This window comes from Elephantulus edwardii, unplaced genomic scaffold, assembly GCF_000299155.1.
Source record: "Elephantulus edwardii isolate Elephantulus edwardi_28Jun2011 unplaced genomic scaffold, EleEdw1.0 scaffold00494, whole genome shotgun sequence".
Taxonomy (NCBI): domain Eukaryota; kingdom Metazoa; phylum Chordata; class Mammalia; order Macroscelidea; family Macroscelididae; genus Elephantulus; species Elephantulus edwardii.
The window spans coordinates 518095-532857 of record NW_006400244.1 but is presented as its reverse complement, the minus strand read 5'-3'; the positions used below and the strand labels follow the sequence as shown (position 1 = coordinate 532857).

The window sequence follows — 14763 nt, the reverse complement described above, 5'->3', positions numbered from 1 at the left end:
GCAGTCAACAGCTCGCAGCTCCCAGTCCCGATGATGGCGTACTGAACCTTCTCGGCAGGGACACCGGCCTCCTGGAACACTGAGGACGCATAGGCATACACCTGGACAACGCAGCCAGGGTCTGCTCAGGGTCCCAGGCCTTCCTCCTCCTTCACCTCCCAGGGTTCCCGGTGCCCTGGCCCGGGTGGTCACTGACCAGGCGGGCATGGACCACTCAGCCTCCCAGCACCCTGGTCCCAGTGGACACTGATAGTGCAGGGCAGGCTCCACTCAACTTCCCAATGCCCTGGCCCCAGTGGTCACTGACAGTGGGGGCAGGGCCCACTCCATCCCGGTGTCCTGGCCCTGGTGGTTACTGACAGTGTTGGTTGGGTCCACTTGGCCTCCTGATGCCCTGATCCCAGTGGTCACTGACAGTGCGACAGTGCAGACAGGGTCTGGTCAACCTCCCGGTGCCCTGGCCTCATGCTCACCGAGTCATTCCCACAGAGCTCCATGGCGCTGCCTAGCACCAGGAGGGTCACCACCTGTCTACGCAGTGCTGGGTCCTGGAACAGCTCCCATGGGCGCCTTGCATGGCCACCCTGGCAGGCGGCGCGCTCCTCGGCCAGCTCAGCTAATTCGGTCGCCACGTCCCCATCACCTCGCAGCCGCTGCAGGGCTGAGGACAGAAGCTAGGCTGAGTGACCTTCCTCCAGTTACCCCGCCTCCAGGACAGTCGTCCCAGGACTGAGAACAGAGACCAATGGATCACTGGCCAGATGGTAGAGAGCGACATGCTTTCAAAGAGCTTCGGCCAACCCCCACCTCTGAGGTGGCACCACTGCCTGCTTCCTACTTTGTCAGTATCTGAGGTGTGAGGGGTGTGGGTACATGTGTATGCTGCCCTTGTGCCCATGCGTCATGAATGATTTCCTCTGAGCCAGTTCCCAGACTAGTTTTGTAACATGTTCTAACATCATGAACTGTAACTCCATCCCCTTTACTTTATATTTTTCTTGAAGACAAATTTTAGCATCAATGGCCTGAGGTGTGGGATTGTCCCAGGGCCTCATTTCTGTAAGGAGCGCCAATGAGCTGATCAAACTGCAGCTTATCTCTTCCCGCATTGTGTGTGGGAACTTCTCTGTGCTCCCTGGAGGGATCAAACCCAAGATGCAGGAACTCACATACCATATCAGACAAGACTCTGGTGGTCCACAGGCCCAAGGATGGGGCTCACCTGCCAAGCACGCGTCAGTGTCCCCGCAGTCGATGAGGAGGTAGCGAGGACTCTCGGGGAGCAGGGGCAGGGAGGCCAGCTGGAGCACCCCAGGAACCAGACAGCTAGACAGGAGCAGGGGCCAGGACTCTGGGCTCCCCAGGAGCTCACTGGGGAGGGAAAAGAGGTGGGACCAGATATCCTTCCAGAGGCCTGCATAACTCCCCAGGTCCTCACCTGTCCACCTGCCCGTGTGCTTATCTATATAGCTGCCTACCTGCCCATGTGTTCACTTATCCAGCTGCCTAATTGCCCAGGTATTCACCTATCCAGCTGCCTATCTGCCGGCAAGCTCACCTATCCACCTGACCTGCCCACGTGCTCATATGTCCACCTGTCACACCTGTCTGCATGCTCATATGTCCACTTTTCCTATTAAGCCATAAGCTCACCTGTCCACTTGCTCACATGCTCAGCTGTCCACCTGTCTACCCATCTGCATGCTCACCTGTCCCTCTATCTGCATGCTCACTTGTCCCTCTATCTGCATGCTCACCTATCCACCCGCCTGTCTGTATGAATGTTCACCTGTCCACCTGCCTACTTGATCATTTGCCCACCTCCTCACCTACCTGCAGGGGTTCTGCACTGCCTGTGCCTCTTCCTAAGCAGTTCCTGGTCTGAATTCCAAGGTGTTCCCCTCAGAAGGGACCCCAGGGCATGTGACTATTGCTTTTCCTTCCTCCGGGTCCAGGCTCCACCTGCCCATCTTTCTGATTTAGTCAGGCTACATTCCCTACATAAGCTCTAATTACACCCCCTCTCCATTCCCCCCACTGAGATTTGAAACAATTACCCCCCTCTCCTTTGTGAAGACATTCTACGGCCTCTGAATTGGTGAGGACACAGAAAGTGAGGCTCCAGAGTCTGGCTAACTGAGAGCTGCTGTGTATGTTATCACATGGATGTGGGCAGGGGACTCAGGCTACATGGTGGATAGGGAGAAAGCAAACAGAGGGACCTGGACTGGCACCCCACACCCATTCAGGTGGAATAAGGGGGTTGGCTACCTGAGTCCGACCACCTGTCCCATCACGATTCCCAGGGCTGTGAAAATCGACGAGCTCATGGCAACAGCGCCTCGGAACTCCTTGGGCGCGCTCTCTCCCAGGTACATGGGCTGGATGTTCATGCTCACACCTGGACAAGTGAGAACAAGAGAGATGGGTCAGCCAGTGGGTGACACCGGCCTGCCTCCTCCGTGGACACCTAGCCCCTTATCTGCTGCATCCTAAGTCCTAAAGCCAAAGGGACTCAAATTCTATGCCTCTAGGATTCATGGTGGCCGACTGGTAGGAAGTTGTGCTGGCAACCCAAAGGTAGGTGATTTTTCCATCGGAGAAAGATGTGTAATCTCCTCCTGTGTGATTTACTGCTTCCAAAAACCCACTGGAGGGTCAGCCATGGGTTGGTTCTGATGTGACAAAACACAACAGGGCTCCTGAGAGCGTTTTCTCAGATCAGTTCCTAAAGCCGTTAACCATCTCAATCTTTTCACTATCATGATGCTGCCCATCAGCCCAGTGATGAGAATCTTAGAGGCAAGGAAGGCGAAACTTAATGTCACATACTGTAGGCATGTAATCAGGACGGGCCAGTCCTTAGAAAAAGACATCATGCTAGGAAAGGTGGAGGGTGAGTGAAAGAGAGGAAGACCCTCAATGAGGTAGACAGACACAGAGACTGCAACAATGGGCTTGAGTATGGTGGACATCATCTTGATGGCATGGGCTAGGGCAAGGTGCAGGGAAGCTGTTCATAAGGCACTCACGTGAATCACTGTGGATTCATGTGAATCATAGTGGACTTGATGGCACCTAACAATCACTTCCACAGTCCATCACACAGGATGAATAATGAGGCCAAGGGATAAAAGCCCCGTAGATGAAGAGCTGTGCAGGAAATGTGGCTCCATTCTCCCTCCCAACCACAGGCTGGAAAAATGACTGTGTGATTGGCGATCTACAAGCACTGGGTGGGCAGGGCGGGGACGCCACAAAATACGAGGTGTCTCTGCTCTTCCTACAAACTCTTGAGGAGGAATCTCTTCTTCTGGGTACTTGGAACACAAGGACAAAGTCTGTGTTTATTACTCTCCCCACGTGTGCTGACTGTTCTTAGTGCCTCCCTCCTAAGGTAGGTTGTTGTAGAATATTGTGACGTTGGAACTGACTCAGAGCTAACCTTCCAGGGGGTTTTCAGAGGCAGCAAACAGCACAGGAGGAGACTGTCTACCTTTCTTCCATGGAGCAGCTGGTGGATTTGAACTTGGTGTCTTTGGGTTAGCAGTGTAACTCTTCGCCACTAAGCCACCAGAACGCCCTCTCCTAAAGCACAGGATGTATGAAAACTGATGTTTGACTTTTGGGATTAGAATGCAGAAAGCCTCAGGACTTCTTGCTCTCTCTTAGCCACTCACTGAAGGGGAAGCAGGCTGCCATGAGAGGACACGCAAGACATCCAAGGGCTGAGGAGCTGAGGCCTCCTATCAACAGTCACGTGAGTAAGACATCTTTGGGGGCCACTCCTCCAGCACCAGGCAAACCTTTAAGGAACTGCAGGGCTGAGTGAGAGCTTGATCTTACTCCCATGAGAGACCTTAAGCTGGAGCCACCCAGCCAAGACATATATGAGATAGTTTGTGAAACTCTATGAACATGGAGAAACGATAAAAGTTATACAAGTGTTCAGGTTTTTTGTTCATAGGGTAGCTATGAGTCCTCTACAATTCGACAATACTTAACAACAACAACAACAAGGTTTGAGGGTAAGCTGCTTCACAGGAACAGACAAGGAACCAGATGTTAACAACAGCCATGTAAACTGGGGAAGTGCAAGAGGTCAAGTACAAGTCCTAGTAACCCTATGAACAGTAGATGAACTATGAACCCTGTCCTAATCCTACGCCATCCTCACACTTGCTTGCACATTAGAGCCCACCACTGCTGTCACTGTGTCAATTCACATGGTTTCGCTGTCCTTCCACCCTTCTAAGTATGACGTCCCTTTCCAAGGAATGGCCTCTCCTAGCAACAAAATGTTCAATGTATGTAAGATGAAGCTTTGTCATCTTTGGCTTCAAGGAGCACTCTGGCCGCACCTTCTCCAAGACACAGCTGTTTGTTCTTTCGGCAGTCCATGGGATATTCAGTACTCTCCTCCAACACAACCCAAAGACATCAATTCTGCTGTCATCCTTGTTCCCTGTCCAGCTCTCAGATGCATAGCAAGTGATTTAAAAGACCATGGCCTGAACCAAGGGCACCTTCTTCCTCAAACTGACATTGTTGCTCCCCAGTGATTTTGAGAATTACCTGACAGCAGACTTTCCCGAGGCCATATGTCTCCTTGTGAATACACTCAAAACTGTATTATCCCAAGTGACAAGCCCCAGAAACCAACAGTCCCTAGCAAGCTGTTCTTCCTCTGTAGGAGAGATCAGAAAACTTACTGCCTTTGTCTAGGGAGATCTGGTGGCTTAGTGATAGGGAATTGTGCTGCAATCCCAAAGGTTCGAATCCACCAGCTGCTCCACAGGAGGAAAATGGGCAATCTCCTCCTATGTGATTTATAGCCTCTGAAAATCCACTGGAGGGGTCAGCTACGGGTCAGTTCCAACTTGACAGCACACAATAACAACAACATTGTCAATATCTACACCTCAGTCATCAGGAAGCCCAGGGCTTCATGATGCTCAAATACAAAGCCTCTGTTGGTAAAAGTCTAGAGAGGTCTGTCCCTCTACTCCCGCACAATGCTGTCGTTTGTAATATCAAGTTTTCAGGTGTCAATTAAATTTACAGGGAAATCTGGTGGCCTAGTGGTAAAGAATTATGCTGTCAAGCCAAAGGCATGTGGTTCAAATCTGTCATCACTCCACGGGAAGAAGATGGGCAATCAACTCCCAAGCAATCCACAGAATCTAAAAACCCACCGCAGGGTCAGCTATACATGGGTTCCAACTTGACAGTACACACAACAATTTCCATGAAGGAACCGTGGAGGCAGAATGTGTGATATACTGGGCAGCTAACCAAAAGGCTGGGAGTTTGAGTCCAGCAGGAGAAAGATGCACAATCTGCTGCTATAAAGATCTGCAGCTTTGGAGACCTGAGGGAGGGCCCCATGAGTCAGAATCAACTTGATGGCAATAAGCAGTAATTTTATAAACCTTTGAAAGTTTATAAACCTGTCCAGCATAGTCTCAAAGGAACCCGCTTAGCAGTTAATCATCAGAAAAACAGAGGTGGGTGGAGGGAGGGCATAAGGAAATGGGAAATACCTAATAGGGACCTGAAAAGATAGGATAATGGTAGGCAAAGTCTAATGGTGATTAATTTTATAAAACATAATGGATGGGAACAATTGTATGAAACACAATGTATACAAACTTTGTAAGAAAACCAATATAATTTTTTCAACTTTGAGTATCAATTTTTATTTATGCCTTCTCATGATTCTTTTGGAACCTTTAGAAAGCCAAACTTTCTCTTTTTTTAAAAAAAAATTTTTTTTGGTTGGTTTTTATGTAATAATCCCTTTACATTATGTTTCATTTATATAGTTGTGTTTTATACAGTATTTTTTCTTTCAAATTTTTATACATTTTAAAATTAATTTTAATTAAAGTTTATAGACTTAGGGTTTCCATTCATTTACTGTTGCATTTTTCTCCCTGTCCACCCCCTCACCCCCAGTTTATTCTTCTCTTTGAAAAGTAAAAGAAAAACGCTTTCATTATTATGCAATTCCTTCCCCCAAGTCCACTCCACTGTGCAGCCTTCATTCTGGACTCCTGTCATGAAAATAATACCCAATCATATATCCTTTTTAAAAAGTTCTCTCCCTCATCTGTTTCAATGCAGTACACATCATTCCTCCTTCTCTGTCTTCCCTCAATCCCGATGTCAGTCCCATTTCACAACAGTGGCCTTATGCAATATTTGTCCTTTTATGACTGAGATATTCCACTTAGCATAATGTCCTCCAGGGTCACCCATTTTGCATAATATTTCGTGAGTTCTTTGTTTTTCAGTGCTGTATAGTATTCCATTGTGTGAATATACCAGAGATTCTCTATCCATTTGTTTGTTGATGGGCACAATCTTTTATTTATACTGTGTTTCATACAATCATTTATATATTCTATTTTATGTTGTTTTTTAAAAAAAATTGGTTTGCTTACAAAAAGTTTATATACATTGTGTTTCACACTATTCTTCATTCACATTGTGGTTCATACAATCATTCTCATACATTATGTTTTATAAACTCAATTGCCACTGGACCTTGCCCATCATTACCCTGTCTTTATAAATTTCTCTTTTTAAAAAAAGAGAAGCACTAGACACCCATGTTTATTTCTGCTTTGTCCACAATAGGAAAGAATTGGAAACAACCCAAGTGTCCATCAACAAATGAATGGATAGAGAAGCTGTGGTATATTCACACAATGGAATATTATGCAGCACTGAAAAACAAAGAACTCACGAAATATACAAAATGGGTGTCCCTGGAGTGAAATATCTCAGTCACAAAAAGACAAATACTGTATAATGCCACTGTTAAAAAACAGGATGACATGGGGGTTGGGGGAAACTAAGAAAAGAGGGGATAAATAATGTATAAAGCATTGAAACAGTGGAGGGAGAGAACTGTATAAAAGGAATATATGATTAGGTATTATTGGCATGACAAGAGTCCAGAATAAGAGCTGCATAGTAAAGTGGACTGGGTGGGGGGAGGGCTGTATAACAATGAAATAATTTTTTTTCCAAAGAAAAAGTGAACTGGGGGTGAGGGGGAGCAAGGAAGAAAATGCAACTATGAATGAATAGAAACCGAAGCTCTCTAGAAACTTTCATTAAAATCTTAATTTAAAAAAAGGAAGGGATAAAAAGAGAGAAGCATGCATAATCAGGAGATGGAGGGACTTGGGAGGGGCTTGGCTGCGACTCTTGCCTACCTGCGCTTACTCCAACCAGCAGCCTGCCCAGCATAATCATCTCAAAGGAACCGGCTTTGCGGCTGAAGCCAAACAGGAACACTGCAGCCACCACGAAGACGTTATTAACCAGGAGGGACTTTTTCCTTGGGGAGGAGGCACACGGGACAAGTCAGCTCTGGGCTTAGTCCCAAGAACTCATCTTTGCAAGGTAATCTAGCACTACTGAGACCTACGTGGGGATGGAGAAAAGGAGACCTCTTGAATTGTTCGGAGGTGTCAAAGCAACATATAGGAGCCCTGATAGCACAGAGGTTAAAGGGCTTGGCTACCAACAGAAAGACTCAGGGTTCGAATACATCAATTATCCCATGAGAGAAAGATGTGGTAGGCTGCTCCTGTGAAGATCGTTCTTGCCAGGTGCCATCTAGTCAATACTGACTCACATGTAATGAATCATAGTAACCCTATGAACAACAGAGTGAAGACTTCCCCATTCCTGCACCATTCTCACAATCTCCACCATGCTCAAGGTCATTGCCAAGTAGAGGGTTTATTGCCCAGCATGACTTTCCTAGCCATTGACTTTGGCCTCTTCTGATTTCATGCCCAAAGCATGTGAGATAAAGTTTCACCATCCTTCCCTCTAAGCAGCATGTCAGTTGACCTTCCTTCAAGACTGACTTGTTCGTTTTTGAAAATGCATGGGAAAATCAGTACTCTTCTTCAACACAATTTAAAAGCGTCAGTTCTTCTCTACTCAATGTCCAACTTTCAGGTAAATTGGAAGCAACAGAAAAAAAAACACAGATCAGGTGTACCTTAGTCTTTAATTTGATATTTTGTGTTTTAGCACTTTAGAGAGGTCCTGGACCTACTAGAAAAGGAATTCCGCTTTCTTGATGTTGAGATGTAATTAATAACGAAGACTGTAGATCTTCTGCAGTCAGTGTAAGTCTTTTTCACCTTCTGCAAACAAGGTTGTGTCATCTACATAATGCAAGCTGCCGTAAGTCTTCCTCCAATCCTAATGCTACTCTCTTCCTCATACAGTCCACTTTCTTCAATGATTTGCTTAGCATACAGATTGAATAGGTGTGGAGAAAGGATGTAACCCTGACACACATCTTCCTTCATTTTAAACCTCAGTGTTCTCTTTTGTTCAGACAACGGCTTCTTGGTCTACACATAGGTCTCTCATGAACACAATTAAGTAGGATTCCTTTTCTTCTCTGGGTTACCCATAATTTTTATAATTCACACAGCTGTATTCCTCTGCATAGAAAATAAAGCACAAGTAATCATCTTTCTGGCATCTTCTGCTTTCAACCAAGATCCATCTTTCATGAGCAATGAAATCCCTTGTGCCTGGGTTATCTTTTGAGACAACTACATTTGGCTCCCCTGACTCTAACTCCTTGCTTTTCTACGTACTGTTCCTTTACCCCCCCTTCTTTCTCAGGTGAGTCATGTGACCCACCTGGACCAACATAAGCTTCCTTTCTGGATTCCGAATATGGAATACAGAGAGCTGAGGGGAGAATGGGATTGCAGCTGCACATACTGAAGCCATTTATTTATTCCAGCTGTTGTTGAGTATCACTGAGTTGGAAGTAACTCACAAAGGATCCTCCAGCGGGTTTTCAGTCAGTAAATCGCACAAAAGGAGACTGCCCATTTTTCTCTCATGGGGCAGGCTGGTGGATTCAAATCATGTATCTTTGGGCTGGCAGCATACTTCCTTACTACTAAGGAACTAGAGCTCCCAGTTTACTCCTGTTGTTGTTGTGTGCTGCTGAGTCAGGACCCATAGCAGGTTTTTAGAGGATGAAAATCACAAGAGAGGAGACTGGCCATCTTTCTCCTCTGGAGCATCTGGTAGATCCAAACTGCCTACCTGTGAGCTGGCAGTGCAATTCCTTACCACTAGGCCAGGAGAGCTCCCTGATTCACTCCCTGAAAGTCCCAATTAACTCTTGCTACTGAAATCTCTTCAGCTGTCTTTCAGTCTTGTCTTTCTGAAGGCCTTCTCTAAAGTCTTTCTATTTATTGTAATATTTTATAGTTAGATACAGGGAAGAAACGTGGGATCTGAGGGGGAAAAATACCTGTTTAAAGTCAAATAAAGGGACCCTTGGGAATCCAAACTGGTAAACACTCAACTACGAAACAAAGTTCCCAGGTGTAATCCTCCATCAGACACTCTGGAGGGCAGGCTGCCATCTGTGAAGAGATGTGAGCCGCTAGAGGCCCTGAAGCGCAGTTTTGCTCCACACATATGTCTCCCCGAGGCAAAAATGACCCCACAGCCATAGACTGGTTGGCTTTTCAAGGTCACTGTGAGCAGACTTGAAGTGGAACCCGGGAGTCCTCCAGGGCAGGGAGGTGGTCTCCAGTGCCCTGCAAACATGACTCCTTGATGAAGATGCTCTGGGCAGAGTGAGAGCTGAGCAGGGCATGGAGGTGGGCTTTCTCTCACTTCCTCAGTCTGCAGAATGGGATGTTGCACCCCGATGAGGGCCAGTGGGGGTCCACAGGGAGTACTCACCTCCCCAGCATGATGGCTAGGGGCCCTGCCAGCAGTGCTCCCAAGAGGCCTCCCAGGGAGTACAGAGACACGATGAGGGACCACATGAGCAGGACCAGGTGGTCAGGCAGTGGCTGGCCAGTCCTTGCCCTCCAGGTGGCATTGGTGAACTGCTGAATGTACTGTGGATAGAGACAATGGTCAGTGTCCTGAAGGGGGATCCATGGACTGCCCCACCCACACTGCTCTCTGAGCAGCCCTGCCCCTCACCAGCTGGACCAGATGATGAAAGCCAGTGTGAGGGGGCACTGCACTGCCCCCATACAGCACTTCTCCTGCAGCCTGGTTTTCTGAGGGGCTTCCAGGTTTTCCTGCGCCCTTTCCCACTGTTTTCGTGTAAAGCAGCCACACAGCTGCTGAATATTGAGCTGATTCTGAAATTCTATGACCAATTTAAACATCCAATTCACAGAAACCTCTGTGCTGCCCACTCGGCATTCCTGCACCTTGCTAGCAAAGCTCCTTTATTCCTAGGTAAGAGAGAACTTTCTATATGGGTAGAAACCTCATGTCTTCATTTTTATCAGAGACCAGAATATTCAGGGTGTCCACATAGCACAGAAAAGGGGAAATGTACAATAGGTGTTACAAAAAGGGGAAACAGAATCAGATGAAGCCTTTTGGTCCAGGTTGGTAATGGCATGGAAGTGTAAATGAAACAGAGCATAAACTTTGTTTTTAGGGGCTACTTTGCTTTTAAGATGTTCCTTCTATCTGTGCATAATAAAGGAATCATTCCAATTAGCCGATTCTTGGGGCAGGAAGGCGGTGGGGAGGGGGAACCCATTTGACAGCAACTTGGTGACAGCAGCTAGCTTGTCCACAGAGTGGAGCACGGGGTGAGGCAGTGGGGAGAGTCACAGTCTTATCCCAAGGTCTGGTACCTAGAGTTCTGCCCCTACATGCCATGGGCAACCCTAACCCCTTCTAAGCCAGTGATGAGGGACCCAGATGGTGACTCAGGTGTCTGGAGATCTCAGCAGGACTGAAGTACAGGAGTAAACCAACCTACTCATGGCTGTGGTGATGGCAGTGGCACTGAGGCTGGAGACACCCTAGTTTGTTTATAAGGTTGGTTGAAACCAAAGTGATTCCATTTTGCTGATCTTCTGACCCTAGAGGAATAAATGTGTGTTCTGGGAAATCACAAATAACCTGATTGATGTTAACCCTTATACACATTTTATGATCCACCCCAGGAGGTAGCAGATACCTAAAATAAGGCACAGTGTAAAAATGGAAAAGGCCCCCTTGGAATTGCTGTGACTACTCCCCTCTAGTCAATGGTGCATGGACAAATGCCCTAATCTTCTCTGTCTGCAGCTGATGCTGCATGGGGCCTCAACCTGCTTTCACTGCAGCACACATTTTAAAATCAAGCATAGTTGCTAATACACTCGGCTTCTGTTACACACTTGCTTCTGGACTTCATAGTGAGTTTGCATCTTTCGCAGCTGAGGTGCTGAAGCAAGGTTTCCCAGCAGCTGAGGTGTTTGGGAGTGGTTCACGGAGGTTTTCTGTAGATGAGGCAGAGGGGACTTCCCAAGGGAGGAGGCTCAAAGGAACCCTGAGACCATCACTGGCTATTTGTGAACCTGCCCTTAACCTGCTTGGGCGGCAGAGTTGTAAGTGGAGACCCAGTGAACAACAGGGAACTGGGATGCCTGAACAACATCACAGTGAAGATCATACAGAGCCAAGCCGTTAGGAAGCGAATGGTTTCCTCAGGAGGGAGGGAAGAAGCCAGGTTGCCCCTCAGGCTCCAGGGTGCATCCTTGTGTGAGTAGCAAAGTCAGTGTTGAAATCAGGCACTAAGGGGTTCAGGAAGGGTGCAGAGCTCACTCAGAAACTGCCAGATGCCTAGGTGGGAGATGGGGTCCTCCCTGCCAGGTGAAGGTAGATTTGTAGGAGAAAAGGTCCCCCAGTGGGCACTGGGCTGGTGGGCTGCAGCAGGCAGGCAGTCCCTGGTCCCCCCTCCACTCAGTAGCAGCGGGCACAGGGGTACACATACCACGGTAGGTGCATTGATGATGGACAGGTTGTAGCCAAATTGAAATGTCCCTCCAATGCCAGCGGCACAGGCGGTCAGCAGCAGGACCCTGCCCTGAGCCTGAGGAGAGAGCAGAGAAAACAGTGACCAGTGACAGCCACCACCTCCCTCCCAGGACTGGAAACCTCCATTCACAGCGCTACAGATGATTTGAACCAGACAGTGATGGGTCCAAATTGCAGGTGAGGAAACGAAAACCTAGAGAAGGCCAGGAGTTATCTGGATCTCCGTGCTGGAGGGGACAGCAGAATCCTGATTTCTCCCTTAAGACTTCTCTGGTACCTCCATCCCCAAGGAGCCTTGTGCCACCTCCTAGTCCAGGGAGCCACCTCCAGAGCGCCATCTCCTGAGCTTAGAGCTCCACCCTCTGAACCTAGGGCCCCAACTCCTGAGCCCAGGGCTCCACCCCCTAGCCCAGGGCTCCCCTGGGAACATTCAGGACATTCCTACTGCATGCCCAGCCGCCTACTACCATTTCACTGATCTGGAGAGGCCCTCTTCTTCTCCTCTTCCCTGGGCCGCTGGATTCTGGGGTGGGGGGTGGGGGAGAACAGTCTGGCTGAGTTTGGGAGTGGGGAGGGACTTCCCTGCCACCACCTGTCTACTCTCACTGGCAGTTGTGGAGGGGCCTCATGATCCTGCAGGGCAGGGGATGAGCTGCAGGAAGGTACAGGTGGGTGCCATCTCAGTCCCTCCGCTCTCAGAGAGCTTTCCTCACTGAATGTACGGAGTAACACCTGTTAGGGTGCAGCTGGAGCAAAGCTCCCCACTCCTTGAGAAGTCCAAAGACAACTGCTTCCCTTTTCCTGACACACAGCATTCAATTTTACAGAAATTCAAGTCACCAATCTTTTCCCAAGAAACCATACTTTCTTGTTCTGATAAGTCAGCAAGCAGACGCACAGTCCTTGATGTTAATATATTATTACTGTTACTTGCTTTAATATTTAGTTATATGTATCAGGGCAGAGAATGCTTAGCTGAAGGCCTCATGAGGCCTCTGGTCCTCTGTGAGTCACATTCTAGATGCGTGCCAGGGCTGGGAATGGTGCAGATCCAGCTGGCCAGAGGACAGAAGTGGCTAGTCCTCACCATCAGGGGAGACCCGGTGCTGGGCGCCTGGGGAAGGGGCATCTAGAGGACACGGCCCTGCTACAAGTCTTGCCACATCCAGGCAAGACAGTGGAGCAGACAAGCAGCAGGTCAATCCCTCGACAGCAAAGACATCTGGAAAGAAATAGAAGCCTGGAAAGCAGGGATCCTAAGGGAAGAAGAATACAGACCGAGAAGACAGCTGGACATCCTAAACAGCGTGGCAATGCTGGTTTATTTGCTGTGGGGACCTGGGGAAGGGGTGGTGCCCATGCTGACAGCTTGCTGATAGGAAAGAGCCATATGTCCCCCTTGTTTTCAGGGCTTTTTCTGAGCTGGGGGTAGTAACTTTCAACCCCACCACCCACCAGGTGGATGGCAGTGTTCCCTAACCTTCCTTGGCTCCAACTGATCCCAGGCCCACACCATGCTGTATATGGTGCTGGAAGCTTCCATGGCTCTAAATGGGCAGACTCCCTCTGGGACTTGGGCTGGGCCACGCCTGGCCTGCAGACAGCCCCCAGGTTAGCAGAGGTGCCTTGAAAATTTGAGGTTGGCAGTGATTACTCACACCCACTACATATCACTGGAAATGCGCCAACACTCCCTGCCTGGTACGACATCTAGCCAAACCAACCGCTCAGGGCCCTTCTCTGCCACAAACTGGGAGTCTCACCCACAGACAATTGAAGCCCAGACATCCTGTCTCTAACCACAAGTCTAGGAGCCAAAAGATAACCCCAAACCAGAAAAAAAGCAAGATAAGATGGAACAAATGAAGTAACCAAAATATAGAAAATGAAGATCTTTCTGAGGCAGAAAGGTTATTGGAAGTTTCTGTCAAGGAATTAAAAAAGAATGTTACTTGAGTCTCTTCTAAAATAACAACACAGAAAACACAGAATAAAATTTTTAAAAAATCACACAATTATGCATGATTAAATACAGAATAAATGGAAAATTAGAAGCAATAACAAAAATCAAAGTCAAATTCAGAATTGTTGTGTTGTTGTTAAGTGCCATCAAATCATAGACGACTCATAGTGACCCTATGAACAAAAGACCTGAACACCTGTATAACTTTCGTCATTTCTCCACATTCATAGAGTTTCCAAAGGCAAGCCATTTCAGAACTGGATGCCACTCCTGCTTCCAAGCTTGTTTTAATCAGGGAGCTCCACCAAACACTGTCCACCATAGGTAACCATTATCGCATTTGACACATTAGTGTCACAGTGTCCAGCATCACAGCAACCACGAGTTACCTCTGTACAGCAAGTGGACAGACCACTGCTATACCACTTATAAGAATGCTTGACCAAAAACAATTAAAACCAGACCTGAGGAACACAGATTAAAATCACCCACCTTTGACTTGGTAGCATCACTTTGTGCCTACCAGGCCAACTGAGTGCTCTCTATGTTGTTGTTATGCATGATTAAATAGGGAGAATAAATGGAAAATTAGAAGCAATAACAAAAAATTCCTGGCAGTCCATGGTACATTCAGTACTCTTCTCCAACAGCAAGGCTCAAAGGCATCAATTCTTCTTCTATCCTCCCTAGTCATTGTCCATCTCTCTGATGCATATCAAGTGATTGCAAAGACCATGGCATATGTCAGGCTCACCTTAGTCTCCAGGCTGACATTGTTGTACTTCAGCACTTTAGAGAGGTCTCAAACCAGAGACTTTCCCATCACAATATGTCTTTTAATTTCCTGGCTGCTGGTGCCAAGCGTGTTGATTGTAGAGCCAAGCAAACCAAAACCATGAACAATCTCAATCTCTTCACCATCCATCCCAATACTGCCAATCGGCCCACTGGTG

General features: G+C 47.7%; 1 protein-coding gene across 1 annotated transcript in view; it reads right to left on the bottom strand.

The window, feature by feature from the left end:
• SLC2A11 (solute carrier family 2 (facilitated glucose transporter), member 11) overlaps positions 1–12976 on the bottom strand; it is a 21805-nt gene extending 8829 nt beyond the window's left edge. The window contains exons 1-8 of the mRNA XM_006903024.1: positions 12935–12976; positions 11804–11902; positions 9754–9914; positions 7227–7351; positions 2272–2401; positions 1223–1371; positions 474–661; positions 48–101 (exon numbers count right to left, since the gene is read on the bottom strand). Of these exons, the coding sequence (XP_006903086.1) occupies positions 48–101; positions 474–661; positions 1223–1371; positions 2272–2401; positions 7227–7351; positions 9754–9914; positions 11804–11902; positions 12935–12976 (948 nt within the window). The remainder of the gene's footprint in view (positions 1–47; positions 102–473; positions 662–1222; positions 1372–2271; positions 2402–7226; positions 7352–9753; positions 9915–11803; positions 11903–12934) is intronic.
• Between the last annotated feature and the right edge of the window lie 1787 nt (positions 12977–14763).